Genomic DNA, 14,450 nt, shown 5'->3' with positions numbered 1-14,450 from the left:
CAGAGCATTCCATGTGGTTCCAATGTAATGCATCCTGTACACCCTTTATTTCTTGGGTCAGGGTCCAGCCTTTCCAATTTTTTTAACACTGTTTAACATGGGCCTAACAGCACCACAGCAATGACCACAGAACTATGATGTGAACAAAGAAGGTACGATCCTGAGATATTCTGTATCAAATTCTGGGAGAAAGTACAGAAGAATGCATTATTTTTGTCCCTCATAGTTTGCCATGGTTAAAGCATAGCAAATTGTAGTAAAACACAGTGATAGAATGGTAAGGCATAGGCAAGCATGTTAAAGTACAATGAGGTAATACATGTTAAAAACATGGCAAGTACATAGTATAATCATAGGAAAGTACAGTAAAACTGCAAAATGACCATGGTAAGCTTTTCATGCAGCACGACGAACTGCACCAAGCTAATTTGAGGTTCTGTGAGCTATAAATTCAGGATAGTCTCTTAATACTCTAAATTGTTCACTCAGTTTTTTTTTTTATTGATCAAAATGGCTAACTGTTTTTATAATTACAGTGAGTAAAATCATTCACTGCCATTGGTTAATTTTTAGTAAATCTTATTATTAAACTATGAAAATGATGAAAAAAAGTAACAAACACTTTTCTGATACAGTGTGCCTCTTCGAAGCCTAGTTTTCAAATAGACGGCTGTGAACACACCTTAAAAATTATAAAAGAAAAACAGCATTTAAAATAATGACACTTATCTGAGGGTAAACCAGACTCTGTGTTCTTTGCAACTGAAATTTAAACCATTGTAATTTAACATGGTTATAAAACAGTATTTGGTGTTGTTTTTATCACCCACTAGGGGTTCTAATCCTACAGTCTCATCACACATCGACACAGAGACAAGCTCACGTTTCTTCAGAGCATTGACTCTACATAAACAAAGCCCTCGCAGCTCACTCACAACTAGTTTCAACAGAAAGACCAGGGCCTGTATTGCCTGATTTTCTTTTAAATAATTGTTTTTAAAAACCTCCACGTGCATCTAAATGCAATAACATCACCCACTTTTTGATGCTTTCTTTATGTTTTATTGGCCTCATTCATCTTACAGAATCAATGCTCAAATTATGTCAGAAAGCCTTATAACAAACTAAAGCTGGTTGACAGTCCAGCCCAGTTGGTTACATTCCTCCAAAGCCTTTTCCCCAACCCCTGCTTTCCACTGAAAGGTGTATTCAATCAAAACACAGAGTGCCAATTTATTTCCTCCTTCCGTGGCGTTAATGAATAAAACTTCAAAGGGGAACATTTCCAGAACACACCACTAAACAAACACCACAAAAAATAAATTTACATATCTGTACCACACTGGACAGTTTGATTGAATGTCGTCATATAACAATTAATTTTTTTTATTATATCCACCCCACTATGTGAGCCAAATGAACATGCTCAGAAAGGCAGCTTCAAACTTTGGTTTTGGTTATACTTATAAGATGTTACAGGGATGTTGCAGAGTCCCACATGTTATTTTAAACACAGGTGAGGTTCATTGTAAGGTACCAGTAGTAACCTTAAAATATTTAAAACCTACCTGAAGAACTTATTTGATGTACTGTGGGTCTTTTTTTTAAGATGTGAAAGTCAGATAGTAGTTACATCTCCTGTTTTTAATTAAATTGAAGGACTTATTTAGTGTTTTTAAAATGTATCCCTTACCTGATAAAAAAAAGCACAGACAAAACATCAGAAGAACCAATATCAGATGTAAAGATATCCTACTACTGCTGAATTCAGCCAGAACACAAGAGGGCCCACAGAAATTCATAATTCAAAATGTATTTATAGTACACTATTATAAATAATAAAACACTCTGTACTATCGAAACACTTAAATAATAATCAGCGAGTGACCGTTCATTGTTTGAATATCACAATGGAAGAAGGCAGTAACCTTATCAGAATGTATCATTCATTGAAATGTATATATTCATATTTTCAAACTAGACATGCATGTTGAGACAGGAAGCTCAGAGTTGTAACTGCTTACATCTAATTGTTTTTGCTTTAGTACAATGTTTTGTGTTTTCTTGTAAACACACACATAGTTAGACACTGTTATTATTAAGGTATTTTTAGTGTTGAACAGTGAGATTGCTCCTTTTACCACTACACTGGGAATATGTATCGCAGTGACACACCAACACACCTGACATGATTAGAAATTAGCATCTTCAGAGTAGGCTTGCTAAAATAAGATGTTTTGTTGAATGTGTGAGGAAGTCTAACCTGGCAGCCTCTCGTAATGCAATTCAATTCACTCTTTACAAAAGTCCCATAGCAAAGTGAAACGGGCGCTCCCACTTTTCAGAAAGGCTCTGGCGACGTTGGAGTGAAAAGGGTGAACACTGAAAGTCCTTGGGTTGCTATTGTTATGGCTGGAGACTCAGTTATATGCATTTTTACTGAAGAAATGTTGGATATAACAGTTATACCGATCCACAAAAAGGGAGACAAAACCGAACCAGGTAACTACAGACCAATAAGCCTGACTTCTATTATATGTTAACTTATGGAAAGTATAATAAGATCTAAAATGGAAAATGACCTATATGGTAGCAGTATCCTGGGAGACAGTCAGCATGGTTTTAGGAAAGGGAGATCGTGTCTAACTAACCTGCTTGATTTTTTTGAGGATGCAACATCGACAATGGATAATTGCAAAGCATATGACATGATATATTTAGATTTCCAGAAAGCTTTTGACAAAGTCCCGCATAAAATATTAATTCTCAAACTGAACACAGTAGGGATTCAAGGAAATGCATGTACATGGATTAGGGTGTGGTTAACATGTAGAAAACAGAAAGTACTGATTAGAGGAGAAACCTCAAAATGGAGCGAGGCAACCAGTGGAGTACCACAGGGATCAGTATTAGGTCCTCTGCTATTCCTAATCTACATTAATGACTTAGATTCTGGCATAGTAAGCAAACTTGTTAAATTTGCAGACGACACAAATATAGGAGGAGTGGCAAACACTGTTGGAGCAGCAAAGGTCATTAAAAATGATCTAGACTGCATTCCGAACTGGGCAGACACATGGCAAATGACATTTAATAGAGAAAAGTGTAAGGTACTGCATGCAGGCAATAAAAATGTGCATTATAAATATCATATGAGAAATACAGAAATTGAAGAAGAAATCTATGAAAAACACCTAGGAGTTTATGTTGACAGAAATGTCTTCATCTAGACAAAGTGGGGAAGTTGTAAAAAAGGCCAACAAGAGGCTCGGATATATTGTGAAAAGAGTTGAATTTAAATCAAGGGATGTAATGTTAAAACTTTATAATGCATTAGTAAGATCTCATCTAGAATATTGTGTTCAATTCTTGTCACCGCATTACAAAAATTATATTGCTGCTCTAGAAAGTGCAAAGAAGAGTGACCAGAATTATTCCGGGTTTAAAAGGCATGTCGTATGCAGACAGGCTAAAAGAATTTAATCTATTCAGTCTTGAACAAAGAAGACTATGCGGTGATCTGATTCAAGCATTCAAAATTCTAAAAGGTATTGACAATATTGACCCAGGGGACTTTTTCGACCTAAAAAAAGAAACAAGGACCAGGTGTCACAAATGGAGATTAGATAAAGGGGCATTCAGAGCACAAAATAGGACGCACTTTTTTACACAGAGAATTGTGAGGTTCTGGAACCAACTCCCCAGTAATGTTGTTGAAGCTGACACCCTGGGATCCTTCAAGAAGCTGCTTGATGGGATTCTGGGATCAATAAGCTACTAACCCATACGGAAAATAAATATATTTTTAATATATGGAATTATATATTTTTAAACCTGAAATGTATTTATAATATATTTTCTTAAACATGACATGTTGCTTAAATATATTTATAATATACTATAAATGTATTTTGTAAATCAACATATTCACATTTATACATTTTATTTTTCTAAATTATATTCAAAATACATTGTAAAATATGTTGTAAATAAATATATTCACATTAATATATTTAAAAGTGTATGCAGTGTTTTCAAACAATATATTTATATATTGCACATAATGGGAGACTGCGACGGTCAGGCAGCACTAGATTTAAAACAAGAAGGCTTCATAAGTTTATCCATGTACAGCAGATAAAAACACAGCCACTGTGATTTTAATTCGGTAAATAAGTTTATTCTTGACGGAACAAATATGGTCGTTAATCAATCTTTCTGCAGATACCGAAGTGTTACAGATACCTCATAAAAAATAACTGGGCTAAGCCTAGTATTTAGAAGAAAAAAAGAGAGGTCAATAACAATCAAGGACACAATAGGCTGTTCATATTTTAAGTCACCTTATATTTAAACTGTATGCCCACCAATATGAAAAAAAGAATGAAATTGTAAAAATGTATTTCCAGTTTATTAGTGTTTTTTTTACTTTCATAGCTCTATTTTCAGCAACAATTCCTTAGCTATTAATGAATTTTTAATTGGAAGCAGCAGTTTTTTGTAACGTCTCATAGTTTCAGTAGAACAATGTTAGCAGGTCTACAGAGAAGCAGCCCAAACACCTGTTGTAATGCAAACAGCCTTTTAGCATATGTTGAAAGCTTTTCATTTTTGTACTTGAGTGTTTTATATAGACTGAATTGTTACAAAATGTTGATATATTCCGTTTTGTTTAAAGATAGTGGTTATTTTTAAGTGAAATTGCGGAATTCCATTCCTTTCTTATTTATTTGCTTCATATCTGTTTGGTGGAACACATGCAAAATATGGTGTGTGTCCAGGCACTTTACATTATGTAATATACTGTGAATACATTATATAATACATGTTTAGTAAATATATTGAATAATACATTTCTAAAAAATACATGGACAATATAATTGATATATTGTTACCTGAAATTATATTTTAAATATATTTAAAATATGTTTAAGCAAATACATTGTAAATATATTTTCCATATGATGAAAACGGGCCAATTTTGTAATATGTTAAATATATTTTATATAACGTTACATACATAATACATATATTTTTCCATATATTTTATCATTCCCAAAGACTATGAGTTTTATATGAATAATATGTTTACAAAAATACATTTAAAATATATATTTTTTTAGCATGGGAACAACCAAACGAGCAAGATGGGCTGAATGGCCTCCTCTCGTTTGTAAACTTTCTTATGTTCTTATGTTCTTATGTTGTTATTATTATTGCTACAGTGTGCACTAAGGGAACTACTAAAATTATAATGTAGGGTTTCCCAAACAGACGAGGAAAATTGGGGATAAAATGGTAGTTTGTTTTATTATTTGGTAGTTTATTAATAAAGGCTAATGGTGCAATAATTGAAATTGAACATTTGTGTATGTTTTATAAATGACGCTGTAAAGCTAAGGTATTTTATGTTATAACTTCAATATCAATGTTGATATAATGTAGAAAAGAAATATATATATATATATATATATATATATATATATATATGAAGGCACAATATCATAAAGAAACCACAAAGCCATGGAATAGCACACTTGGCTTCATTCGGAAAGATAGAATTGTTATAGATAAACTTGGAATGTGGTTGTGAGTGGATTCCAACCTTTAAATGAAATACAATGATGGGGATGTTTTTAATATATAGTGCACAAGGGACACAAACAGGCTAGACCTGACTGCTCAGTGAGGCAAAGACAGTTATAGGGCTAAAAGCTTTGTCAAAGATCGTTGAATTTACTGCTCTGTAAATTTGGCACAATCAATATACTTCATGTTTAAGTGGCAGGCTTAGCTGTGATCTAAATAGAAATGGATTGAATAAAGAGGCAGAAAAGAAAATAGAAATCATGGGAGTATGTTCCTGATACTGTGAAAGTGGGAAGCTGTAAGCGTTAACCTACAAAAGCAACGTTGCTTTTAAAAGGGATGCTGGCTAAATTGCCATCTGGTCTTTATTTATTTATTTATTTATTTATTTATTTATTTTTACCTCTTTCTTGAATTTGAAATGGCTAGGATTGGTAATTCGAGATGTCAAAACAATAAATGCTATTGTGGTGGAGGCTTTTTTTGGCTAGTGAGTTTTTTCAACTCCAGTTCTCTTTTCTGAAATCCTGCCATTCCAGGTTTAGCATAAGACATAAGTCATCCTGGATAAGGGCGTCTGCTAATAAATAAATAATAATAATAATAATAATAATACCCTTTCTGACAGGTCAACAGCTGGAGCATGCAGTATCTCTATGATCTTTAAAGCCTTCTGCTGTTGCAGATTACTGCATAGGTAAAGCTACTGGGTAGACACCCTCTTCACCAGAGCAGTTTGCCATCAATACCATTGGTCGTCAGTTGCTGTGGGACACAATGATCTCAGCTTTCTAATGGCAAATGGATGGACATTACAATTAGTTTAATGGTTAATTGTACAAGTTTTTTATTATTATTATTTAACGTTGCAGTGTGTGTCGCACAACGAATTTTTATCACAATGTAACACAATGTTATCCTAAAATAGCGTACCATCCAAATGTGTGTCCTTTTTAAAAGGATATACCTTCCAGTTTGTTATGTTCATCATGCATTTATATACAGGTGTTTTATTGTGGGGCAGACTGATATACTGCTGATAACCTCCTGCTGCTGCATGTAGTGGCAGTACAGGAGCGTGTTAGCCAAGTTAATGGTGCAACAAAAATGGCATGAAGGTTTCAAGGTGGGGAGATATAGTTTGTGTGCTTGCTGAATGAAGCAATGATTTGAGGTAGTTTAAATGCACCACATGCAATGAAGCATCCATTCACTTCAGTAATACAATATCTGCAGCAATGTACCCAATTCTGATAAGCATTCTGCTGTACTTCTTACAACGCAATTGTCCAATTTATAAAAAAGTATACATGATTTTTAAATTGAACATTTGTACTATTTGTACATATAATGTACCAATTCCAATAGATACATGTTAAAATGTAACAATAGCAATAAAGCAAACGAATGAAATCAATACATTAAAACACTGTACATACAAATACTGAAAAACATTGTATACATGATTTAGGAAAAAAAAAAAAACTAATATATAAACAAATATATTTTTAAAACATTATTCTCGTTTATTTTAGTGTGTGGCACCTAAATGTTGTGTGCATTTTCGAAGTGGACATTTTTTAATGTAATAATCCAAGAATATGAAAACAAAAATATTGGTGTTAGATTTGTCTGAACAAACCCCATCAAATCCACGTGCACTTGACTGTGTCTAGTCTAGCAACAAGAGGTTGAAGTTGTCAGTCATATACTGTAGCCACAGCGTTGTGAGTTGTACACTTTTATCATTCCGCCGGGGCTATGTAATGTATTGTCGACTTGAACCGCATTGCTTCCAAGCGGAGGGATCTCGCAGGGACTACACCCTGGAGCAGCCCGATTTCCTATGCTTTTCTTTCCTGTCCGAACACAGATTAAAGCGGGGACGTGACGGTGAGCGGAGCCGTAGGTTGAGCTGGAGACAAAACAACGTTTGAAAATAACACTACAGCAGCTAAACCGAACGCAACCTCATTTAAGCTTTTGAATAAATTGTACATTTTAACAAAAAATAAACGCAAATATGTCCTGGCAGAGCTACGTGGATAACCTGATGGCCGATGGCAGCTGCCAGGACTCCGCCATTGTCGGTTACACGGACGCCAAATACGTCTGGGCAGCATCAGCCGGTGGTACTTTTCTCAGCATAACGGTAAGAACAGAAATGTGTGTGTGTAGATTATATATATATATATATATATATATATATATATATATATATATAATTGGAAGCAGAACAGAAAGGCATGAGATGCCTGGGAGTTTTTGTGTTTTATGGAGAAGTCCTGTTACTGGGAAAAAAAAGCGTAGGATTGTGAATTGTAGGAATAATTGAGAATTAATTTATTTTGTAATAGCAAGTTAACCGAGTCAAGAAAGGGGTGATGTGGAAATCAACGACTGGGGCCCTTTTCCTGTATGGAATGGAATGGAGTTCGGTTATGTTTTATTTCCAGGAGAATAAACTTCCATAGCAAATCAAAAATCGGTTTCTTTATGCAGAATACTCGGGGGTGTAATATAACATAATGGTATACAAAACGGAATAGACCGTGGAATCAAGTTGATAAATCCTGCTTGTATTATTAATGCAGTCCTCTGCTACCGGCAATGCGGGTGTGCAAAAAAAAAAAGATGAGGGAAAACCGGATAAAATCAGGCGCACCATCCAGATTTGGGGAGTACATTACGCCAATTTCATGACGTAGCTTCCTGGGAGGGAGTACAGTTTTGCGGACTGTAATTTACGTAGCTCACTTGGTGAATCCCGGCCTCGCTACCGCCACCTTCATGTTTCCCAAGATGGCGCCTCCCCTAGTTGGGTTTATTCATTTTGATCACTCGGGTCCTGCAATGCAACTAACCGCATTGTATTCAGCTATGCAGGTTTTCTGTGGCATTGATCGCTCAGGAATGCGGTTGTAAAGCAAGGATTGAGAAAGCCTCTCGACATTACATTTTATAAACATATACCGGCACTCCTCCATTTTGTAGGACAGGGATGTATTTTATGTAGCTAGCTATAATATAATAACCACACAGATTTCCACTGCAGTTACGCAGACGTTGCAACTGGGATTGTTATTAATATAATTAAGTGTATACATTAAGAAAAAAAATCTCGCATATCAAACAGCACAGATGAGGTAGTATTTGGATTAGCCCATGTATTTGGTTTTATTCAAGTCGTCGAGGTTAAAGACCTGTCATGATTTTTGGGTTTTAAATTAACATTTTGGATAATCCCTCCTTTTATTTCGTCGTTTTAGTCATTGCGGGGATCCAAATGGTTGCATAATTTTGCACATTTGAAATGTACTCCACTCGAATATATACTGAATATCACCGATTATACATTTGACTAAATATTTAACGTTGGCGTTTTTTTTATTTTAACACACACACAGAGATTACAATGCGTATAATAGATTTTGTTTTAAGAGTGTAGTCTGCGTTTTTCATACCCTCGTTCTGATTTGAAAATATGGAAATTATGAAAAACACCATTTCTGTCAAAGGAATGGTTGGGCCTGCCATGACTCTGCAGTTCTGCTGGAGGGAGACGCCTTCCTACATGTTAACTTGTCATTAAAATACATAACCTACCAAACTGCAGACTTTCCCCGGAGTTATCCATACTTGCACTTTAATTATGCTGATACCAAAACACAAAACCGGAATTGCAAATGACAGGAAATGAGATAGTTAAAAAAAAAAAAAAAAAGTCGGATGTTCAGAATGCAGATGTAAAGCGTGACAGCCCTTTTCTGTTAGTGTGTGTGTGTGTATAATATATATATATATATATCTATATATATATATATATATATATATATCTATATATATATCTATATATCTATATATATATATCTATATATATATATCTATATATCTATATCTATATATCTATATATATATATATATATATATATATATATATATATATATATATATATATAATATACAATCTCTGAATTGAATCGAATCCTCGGTTACTATTTATTTAAATAAAAAGTTTCATGATGGTAATGTTAGATTTTAACCTAATTTCTGACAACTGATTTTATGAAAAGAATGCTCAGTTTTTTGCGAAAAGTTAAATACAGCAGTTGCCAGCATAAACAATCATGGCCTGTTAACATGTTAACCAGTCGACTAGAGTTTAGAAGGAGAAAGCATAACAATTACATTAACATGTTAAGGGTTGTTAGGAAACCGTTTGATTCAGTCCCTGAAAGAAAAAATACCTCTGCATTAAAAAGTCATACAAAAGAATGAATTGCTTATGATCAACTTGCCTTATGGCAACATAACATGAACAAATTCAGTGTCATCGCCAACAAATGTTGTCATTTACCTAACTTATGATTGAAATCGTTGCACATTGTCTATTGTTACAAGAGTACACATTATCTGTTAAGAAAGGGACCCTGTGTAACTGTATAGGTCACTTTGATTTAACACAGTGACCCTTTAACTAACGTTTATTTTGTTTCTGCTGTTTTAGTATTTGATTAATTTATGCATAATGTGCTTCTAGACAGAACCAGATGGTGACAGAAAATTGCAAACATTTTTTTTTGTATTTTTTTAAGCCTTCAGAAATAGATGTGCTTGTGGGCAAGGACCGGGAGGGTTTCTTCACCGGTGGCATGACCTTGGGTGCAAAGAAGTGCTCTGTGATCAGAGATAGCCTTCATGTTGAAGGTGACTGGACAATGGACATCAGGACAAAGAGTCAAGGTGGCGAGCCAACATACAATGTTTCTGTAGGCAAAGCTGGCAAAGGTAATTTTTACAATTTAAACTTTGATATTTTTAAATGCAAGGATGTGGGTGCTTCTAGGTTTTTTTTCTGCCTTGTAAACTAAGTTTCTTGCTTCAGAAGCGTAAAGTTTCAGCGCTTTACACATGTGAGTGAACTGTGTTCTGAATGGAGAGTGACAATGTATTAGTTATACAAATTATGAAAAACATAAACTAGGTATTAAATCAAGTTGGCACAATGGCATCCCTGCTTTTTGTAACCCTGTGTTAAAAATAAGTACTGTAATTAAGTTTTAAATGTCTCAGAACAAAGCTTTTCGCAGTATTTCATTTTAGTTTTTTGGCAAAGCTGTCGCAGTACAATTACAGGTAAGTATAACTCACAGATCATGAAGTGCTGCAGTTTTATACTTTTACTAAATATATTAAGAGAAAATAACCTCCTTATTTTAACTAAACTCTAAACTGTATTATAGTATTGTGTGACTGCTAAACTGAGAATCCAAAACATTGTGAAGCAGGTGTGGCACTTTAGACCTTTGAACCCAGGTGTAGGGAACTTCTATTGTCAGCCAGTCCATAACCACAGGCATATTGTATTAAGAGTGATGCAAACTAAATTCAGCATGCTAGTTACAAAAAGCATAGGGACTAACCGAAAGTGCAGATGTTAAAGATAGATTTTGTTTATTGGTTAAATATAAATGGATGAACCATATGGGCAAATATGGTTTTTACAATTTTTTATCTGTTTGGTCAGTCATATGTGGCCCTTCAGGTTTGTGCCGTACTTTTTTTTTTTATAGAAAACTAAATTCTAAATGAGCCAACAGTGTAAAATTATTGTATTGGTATCAAAGTAATGCAGTAAGGTAATGGTATTAAATATAAAAAATACATATACTGTAGACTGCTTGATCTTTTGCATACAGTTGGAGGTCATTAATAAACAGTAAATAAGGGCACTATAGATATTGATCCCTGAGGTATCTTTATTCTTTTTGTTCAGACCAATTCCCATGTAGATTAACCATCTGCCTAAAGGTTCCTTGTCACTGTAATACAAGTGTATGTAATGCTGTTTATTTTGGCCTATGCTGATTCAAAATGCTTTTATGGTCCCTATTCCCAAAGATTTTTTTTTTTTTTTAAATGCATTTATTTAATTAGTGCAAGTAGGATAGCCCTCCCTAGTTTGCTCATGTTTTGGTAAGAAAAACTGCTTGGTTGAGTTAAAACTTGCATGCATATTCTTTTAACGTATCTTTTTGAAAGTATAACATATAACAAACACCCTCCCCTTCCACCCTGTATAGACTCATATTTGCACACTGATAATGTACCAGGAATAAATCTTGAATTAAAATTAAACTTGGACGTGTCCTGGCATTAATTCTTTATTTGCTTCACATTTCTATAAATATAACAAATTCACATACTGGGTTTTACATATATTTGACCATTTAAATAAGGGGGATTGGGAAATGACTTTTCTTATGCAAATGAAGTTATGCCTGATGACCAAATACTTGAATGTTTATCTTGAGGATAGAGAATGGGTAAGTTCTTTCTAACCTGTTTCAATTTGTAACTTTCTCTGATTTTCAATTTCAACATTCTTCAGTGTTAATATAAGTTTACAGTATGCGTTATCAAACTGTAAAACCCAACTAACTGCCTGACCACCCTCTGTACACTTATTATGTTTTTATTTGACTATTTCTCTAATCTGAATGCTTTCTTCCTAACTTCTGTCATGTTTCTAAACTTCCCTTTCCTGTTCTTTTATTTCAGTCTTGGTTCTTGTAATGGGAAAAGAAGGGGTCCATGGAGGCGGATTGAATAAGAAGGCATACTCAATGGCAAAATACTTGAGGGATTCTGGGTTTTAGTTTACAGGCAGCTCATTGTTATGTAGTTAAAATAAAAAAAATATATATATTGCTATTAAAATTTCCCATTTAAGTTGTCACATTAACGTCTTGGAAAAATTAATAGCAATGAAGGGTTGTGGGGTATAAGAACCTATGTCTCCTTTTGTTATCCCTGTGATGGTGGGGAAAGGTTGTGTGTGTTTTCTTTTTAATTTTTTTTTTTTTTTTTTCACAATTATGTTCAATTTTTTTTGCTTTGTTTCCTTGTGTACTCCAGCATTGGTTTTAGTCATGGGAAAGGATGGTGTCCATGGAGGGAAACTCAACAAGAAAGCATATACAATGGCTGAATACCTGAGGAAGTCTGGATATTAAGCAGCTTCACCCCATCCACCTAGCAACTCATTCTCATCACCACCCAGTTGCATTGGCAGTGCTGCCAGACTAGTTGGTAGTTGCTTTTTTTTTTTTTTTTTTTCCTACACTTTTTTGTTTGTTTTCTGATGTCCTTGATCCCTTTCTCCCTTCTGTTTTATTTATATACTTTAACACTGTGTACCAAATCCCATTCTGGCACCATTGTTGCAACATAGATCATGAATAAGCATGTTATACATTTTAAAATTGCAAAAAAAGAAAAGGAAAAAAAAAAAAACCTAAAAAACAAACACAAAAAAAGTGGGCCAATGTGTTACATCTTGGCTCTGCTTAATGTTAACATATAAAGAACTGTTGGCAAAAACGAAGAACAAAAATTAAGTGAAGGACAACAACTTTAGTAGTACAATCTTGAATTGAGCGATGCCTTTTGAGCAGAAACTGATCTCAATTAGTCTTCCTTTTCTAGAGCTTGTCTGGGAGAGAGGTGCATGCATAGCTTGGCTTGTTTGACCCCCCCCCTCTCCTTTGTCTTTTCCTTGCCTTGCTTGTTCCCAAAGGTGACACTCCAACATTACACAAGGAGGCATGCTTTCCTACATTATTAACCACTATACCTTTATTTTCCTTCTAATATTGCAACTAACTGTTGCAATATCTGTTTTAGAGTTGCAGAATCCTGCATCAATGCTTTTTGCTGTTGCACTTAGTCATGGTCTTACAAGTAGCAGGTAGAATAACGTGTCTGATTATTTCGAGTGCAATGGTAAAACTTTTCCTCCCATGACCTCTTCATCACATCCCTGACTTTATAATCTCCATGGACATTCCATCGTTACAATAGCTCAGGCACTTAACTATTGTTTGCCAGCTCCTGTAATATATGTATTTCTTTTTTTTTATTTTTTAAAAAGGCTGCCATTTTGGACAGTAGATATCCCAACATAACCACCTGGAGTGTGCCCAGTTTAAATTTTCATAGGACCAATTTTAGTTACAGCTTGGGATTTTACAAAACTGATCTACATTGTTGTAAAGGACAACTGCCAGCTTCAACTACATACTGGGAACACTATTGTAATCTATTGTCTGATGACCTAAAGTGGTAAAAACTGCTGCTCAAACACCAGTGTGTGAGTTGGGGATGGCAGTCTCCTCATTTGACACTACTGTTTTGTTGCAAAACACTAAAGCAAATTGATCGCACTTGACCCTGTAAGCCCATGCTGCAGGAAAACTGTGGAATAAATTGCCTTGTGCTCTAGTCATCAACTGAAAGATGTGTTATCAGACTGCCTGTTAAAGCACGGTACTAAATATATGTCCAATTTAAAAAAAAAAAAACAAACTTAATTTTAAGTTCTGTATACACTAAATAAATGGGAGATGGTATCGGTTGGTTGGAATAAGCAAACTTGGTTGTCTTGTGGAAAACTTTATACAAAATCTGTGTATCCTGTGCCATAATGTTGTAGAGATATGATCTGTTGCTATTGTGAGATGGATTTTAACGGCTACCCAGCAAGGAGTCCGTCAAATGGCACCTCCTTAGGGACATTTTAGCATATGCTTGAAATGTTCTGGCCTTGTGGAATATGTACAGATTAAAAAAAGAACAAAAAATAATAATAATCTTGTTGCTGATTTACGTTCATTTCTTTCCCTGCACTTTTTTTTTTCTTACATTGGGATAGTCTAACTCATCTGATTTTAATATGCATTTAAACAAAATGCCATAGATTGATAAACCACCTTGTTTACAGACAGATGAAATAAATGTATTCCAACCAGAAGTTGTGGGTGTGTTCGTTTCCTTTAATTACCCTCAGATTCTAAGAATCT

The 14,450-nt window shown here is 34.5% G+C and overlaps 1 protein-coding gene across 2 annotated transcripts; it reads left to right on the top strand.

Annotated features, from left to right (window-relative positions):
* Nucleotides 1-7,383: 7,383 nt before the first annotated feature.
* Nucleotides 7,384-14,401, top strand: LOC117423760 (profilin-2). Of its 2 annotated transcripts, none has more exons than XM_034039895.3 (3): nt 7,384-7,741; nt 10,185-10,377; nt 12,151-12,494. In XM_034039895.3, exons 1-3 carry the CDS (start codon nt 7,613-7,615, stop codon nt 12,246-12,248), a joined length of 420 nt encoding a protein of 139 aa, XP_033895786.1. In that variant the 5' UTR covers nt 7,384-7,612; the 3' UTR covers nt 12,249-12,494. The 2 variants fall into 2 exon arrangements, with proteins under 2 accessions (XP_033895786.1, XP_033895785.1); XM_034039894.3 differs by lacking the exon at nt 12,151-12,494 and adding an exon at nt 12,508-14,401 and having other exon boundaries at nt 7,391-7,741.
* The last annotated feature ends 49 nt before the right edge of the window (nt 14,402-14,450 follow it).

This window comes from Acipenser ruthenus, chromosome 17 (genome assembly GCF_902713425.1).
Source record: "Acipenser ruthenus chromosome 17, fAciRut3.2 maternal haplotype, whole genome shotgun sequence".
Classification (NCBI taxonomy): domain Eukaryota; kingdom Metazoa; phylum Chordata; class Actinopteri; order Acipenseriformes; family Acipenseridae; genus Acipenser; species Acipenser ruthenus.
This window is presented reverse-complemented; position numbering and strand designations above follow the sequence as displayed.

Bases quoted from the DNA above. Each gene is read 5' to 3' on its own strand.
- LOC117423760 (XM_034039894.3), top strand. From the start codon at position 7,613: ATGTCCTGGCAGAGCTACGTGGATAACCTGATGGCCGATGGCAGCTGC. The intron at 7,742-10,184 runs GTAAGAACAGAA...TATTTTTTTAAG, and splicing joins GTACTTTTCTCAGCATAACG to CCTTCAGAAATAGATGTGCT. The intron at 10,378-12,507 runs GTAATTTTTACA...TGTGTACTCCAG, and splicing joins TGTAGGCAAAGCTGGCAAAG to CATTGGTTTTAGTCATGGGA.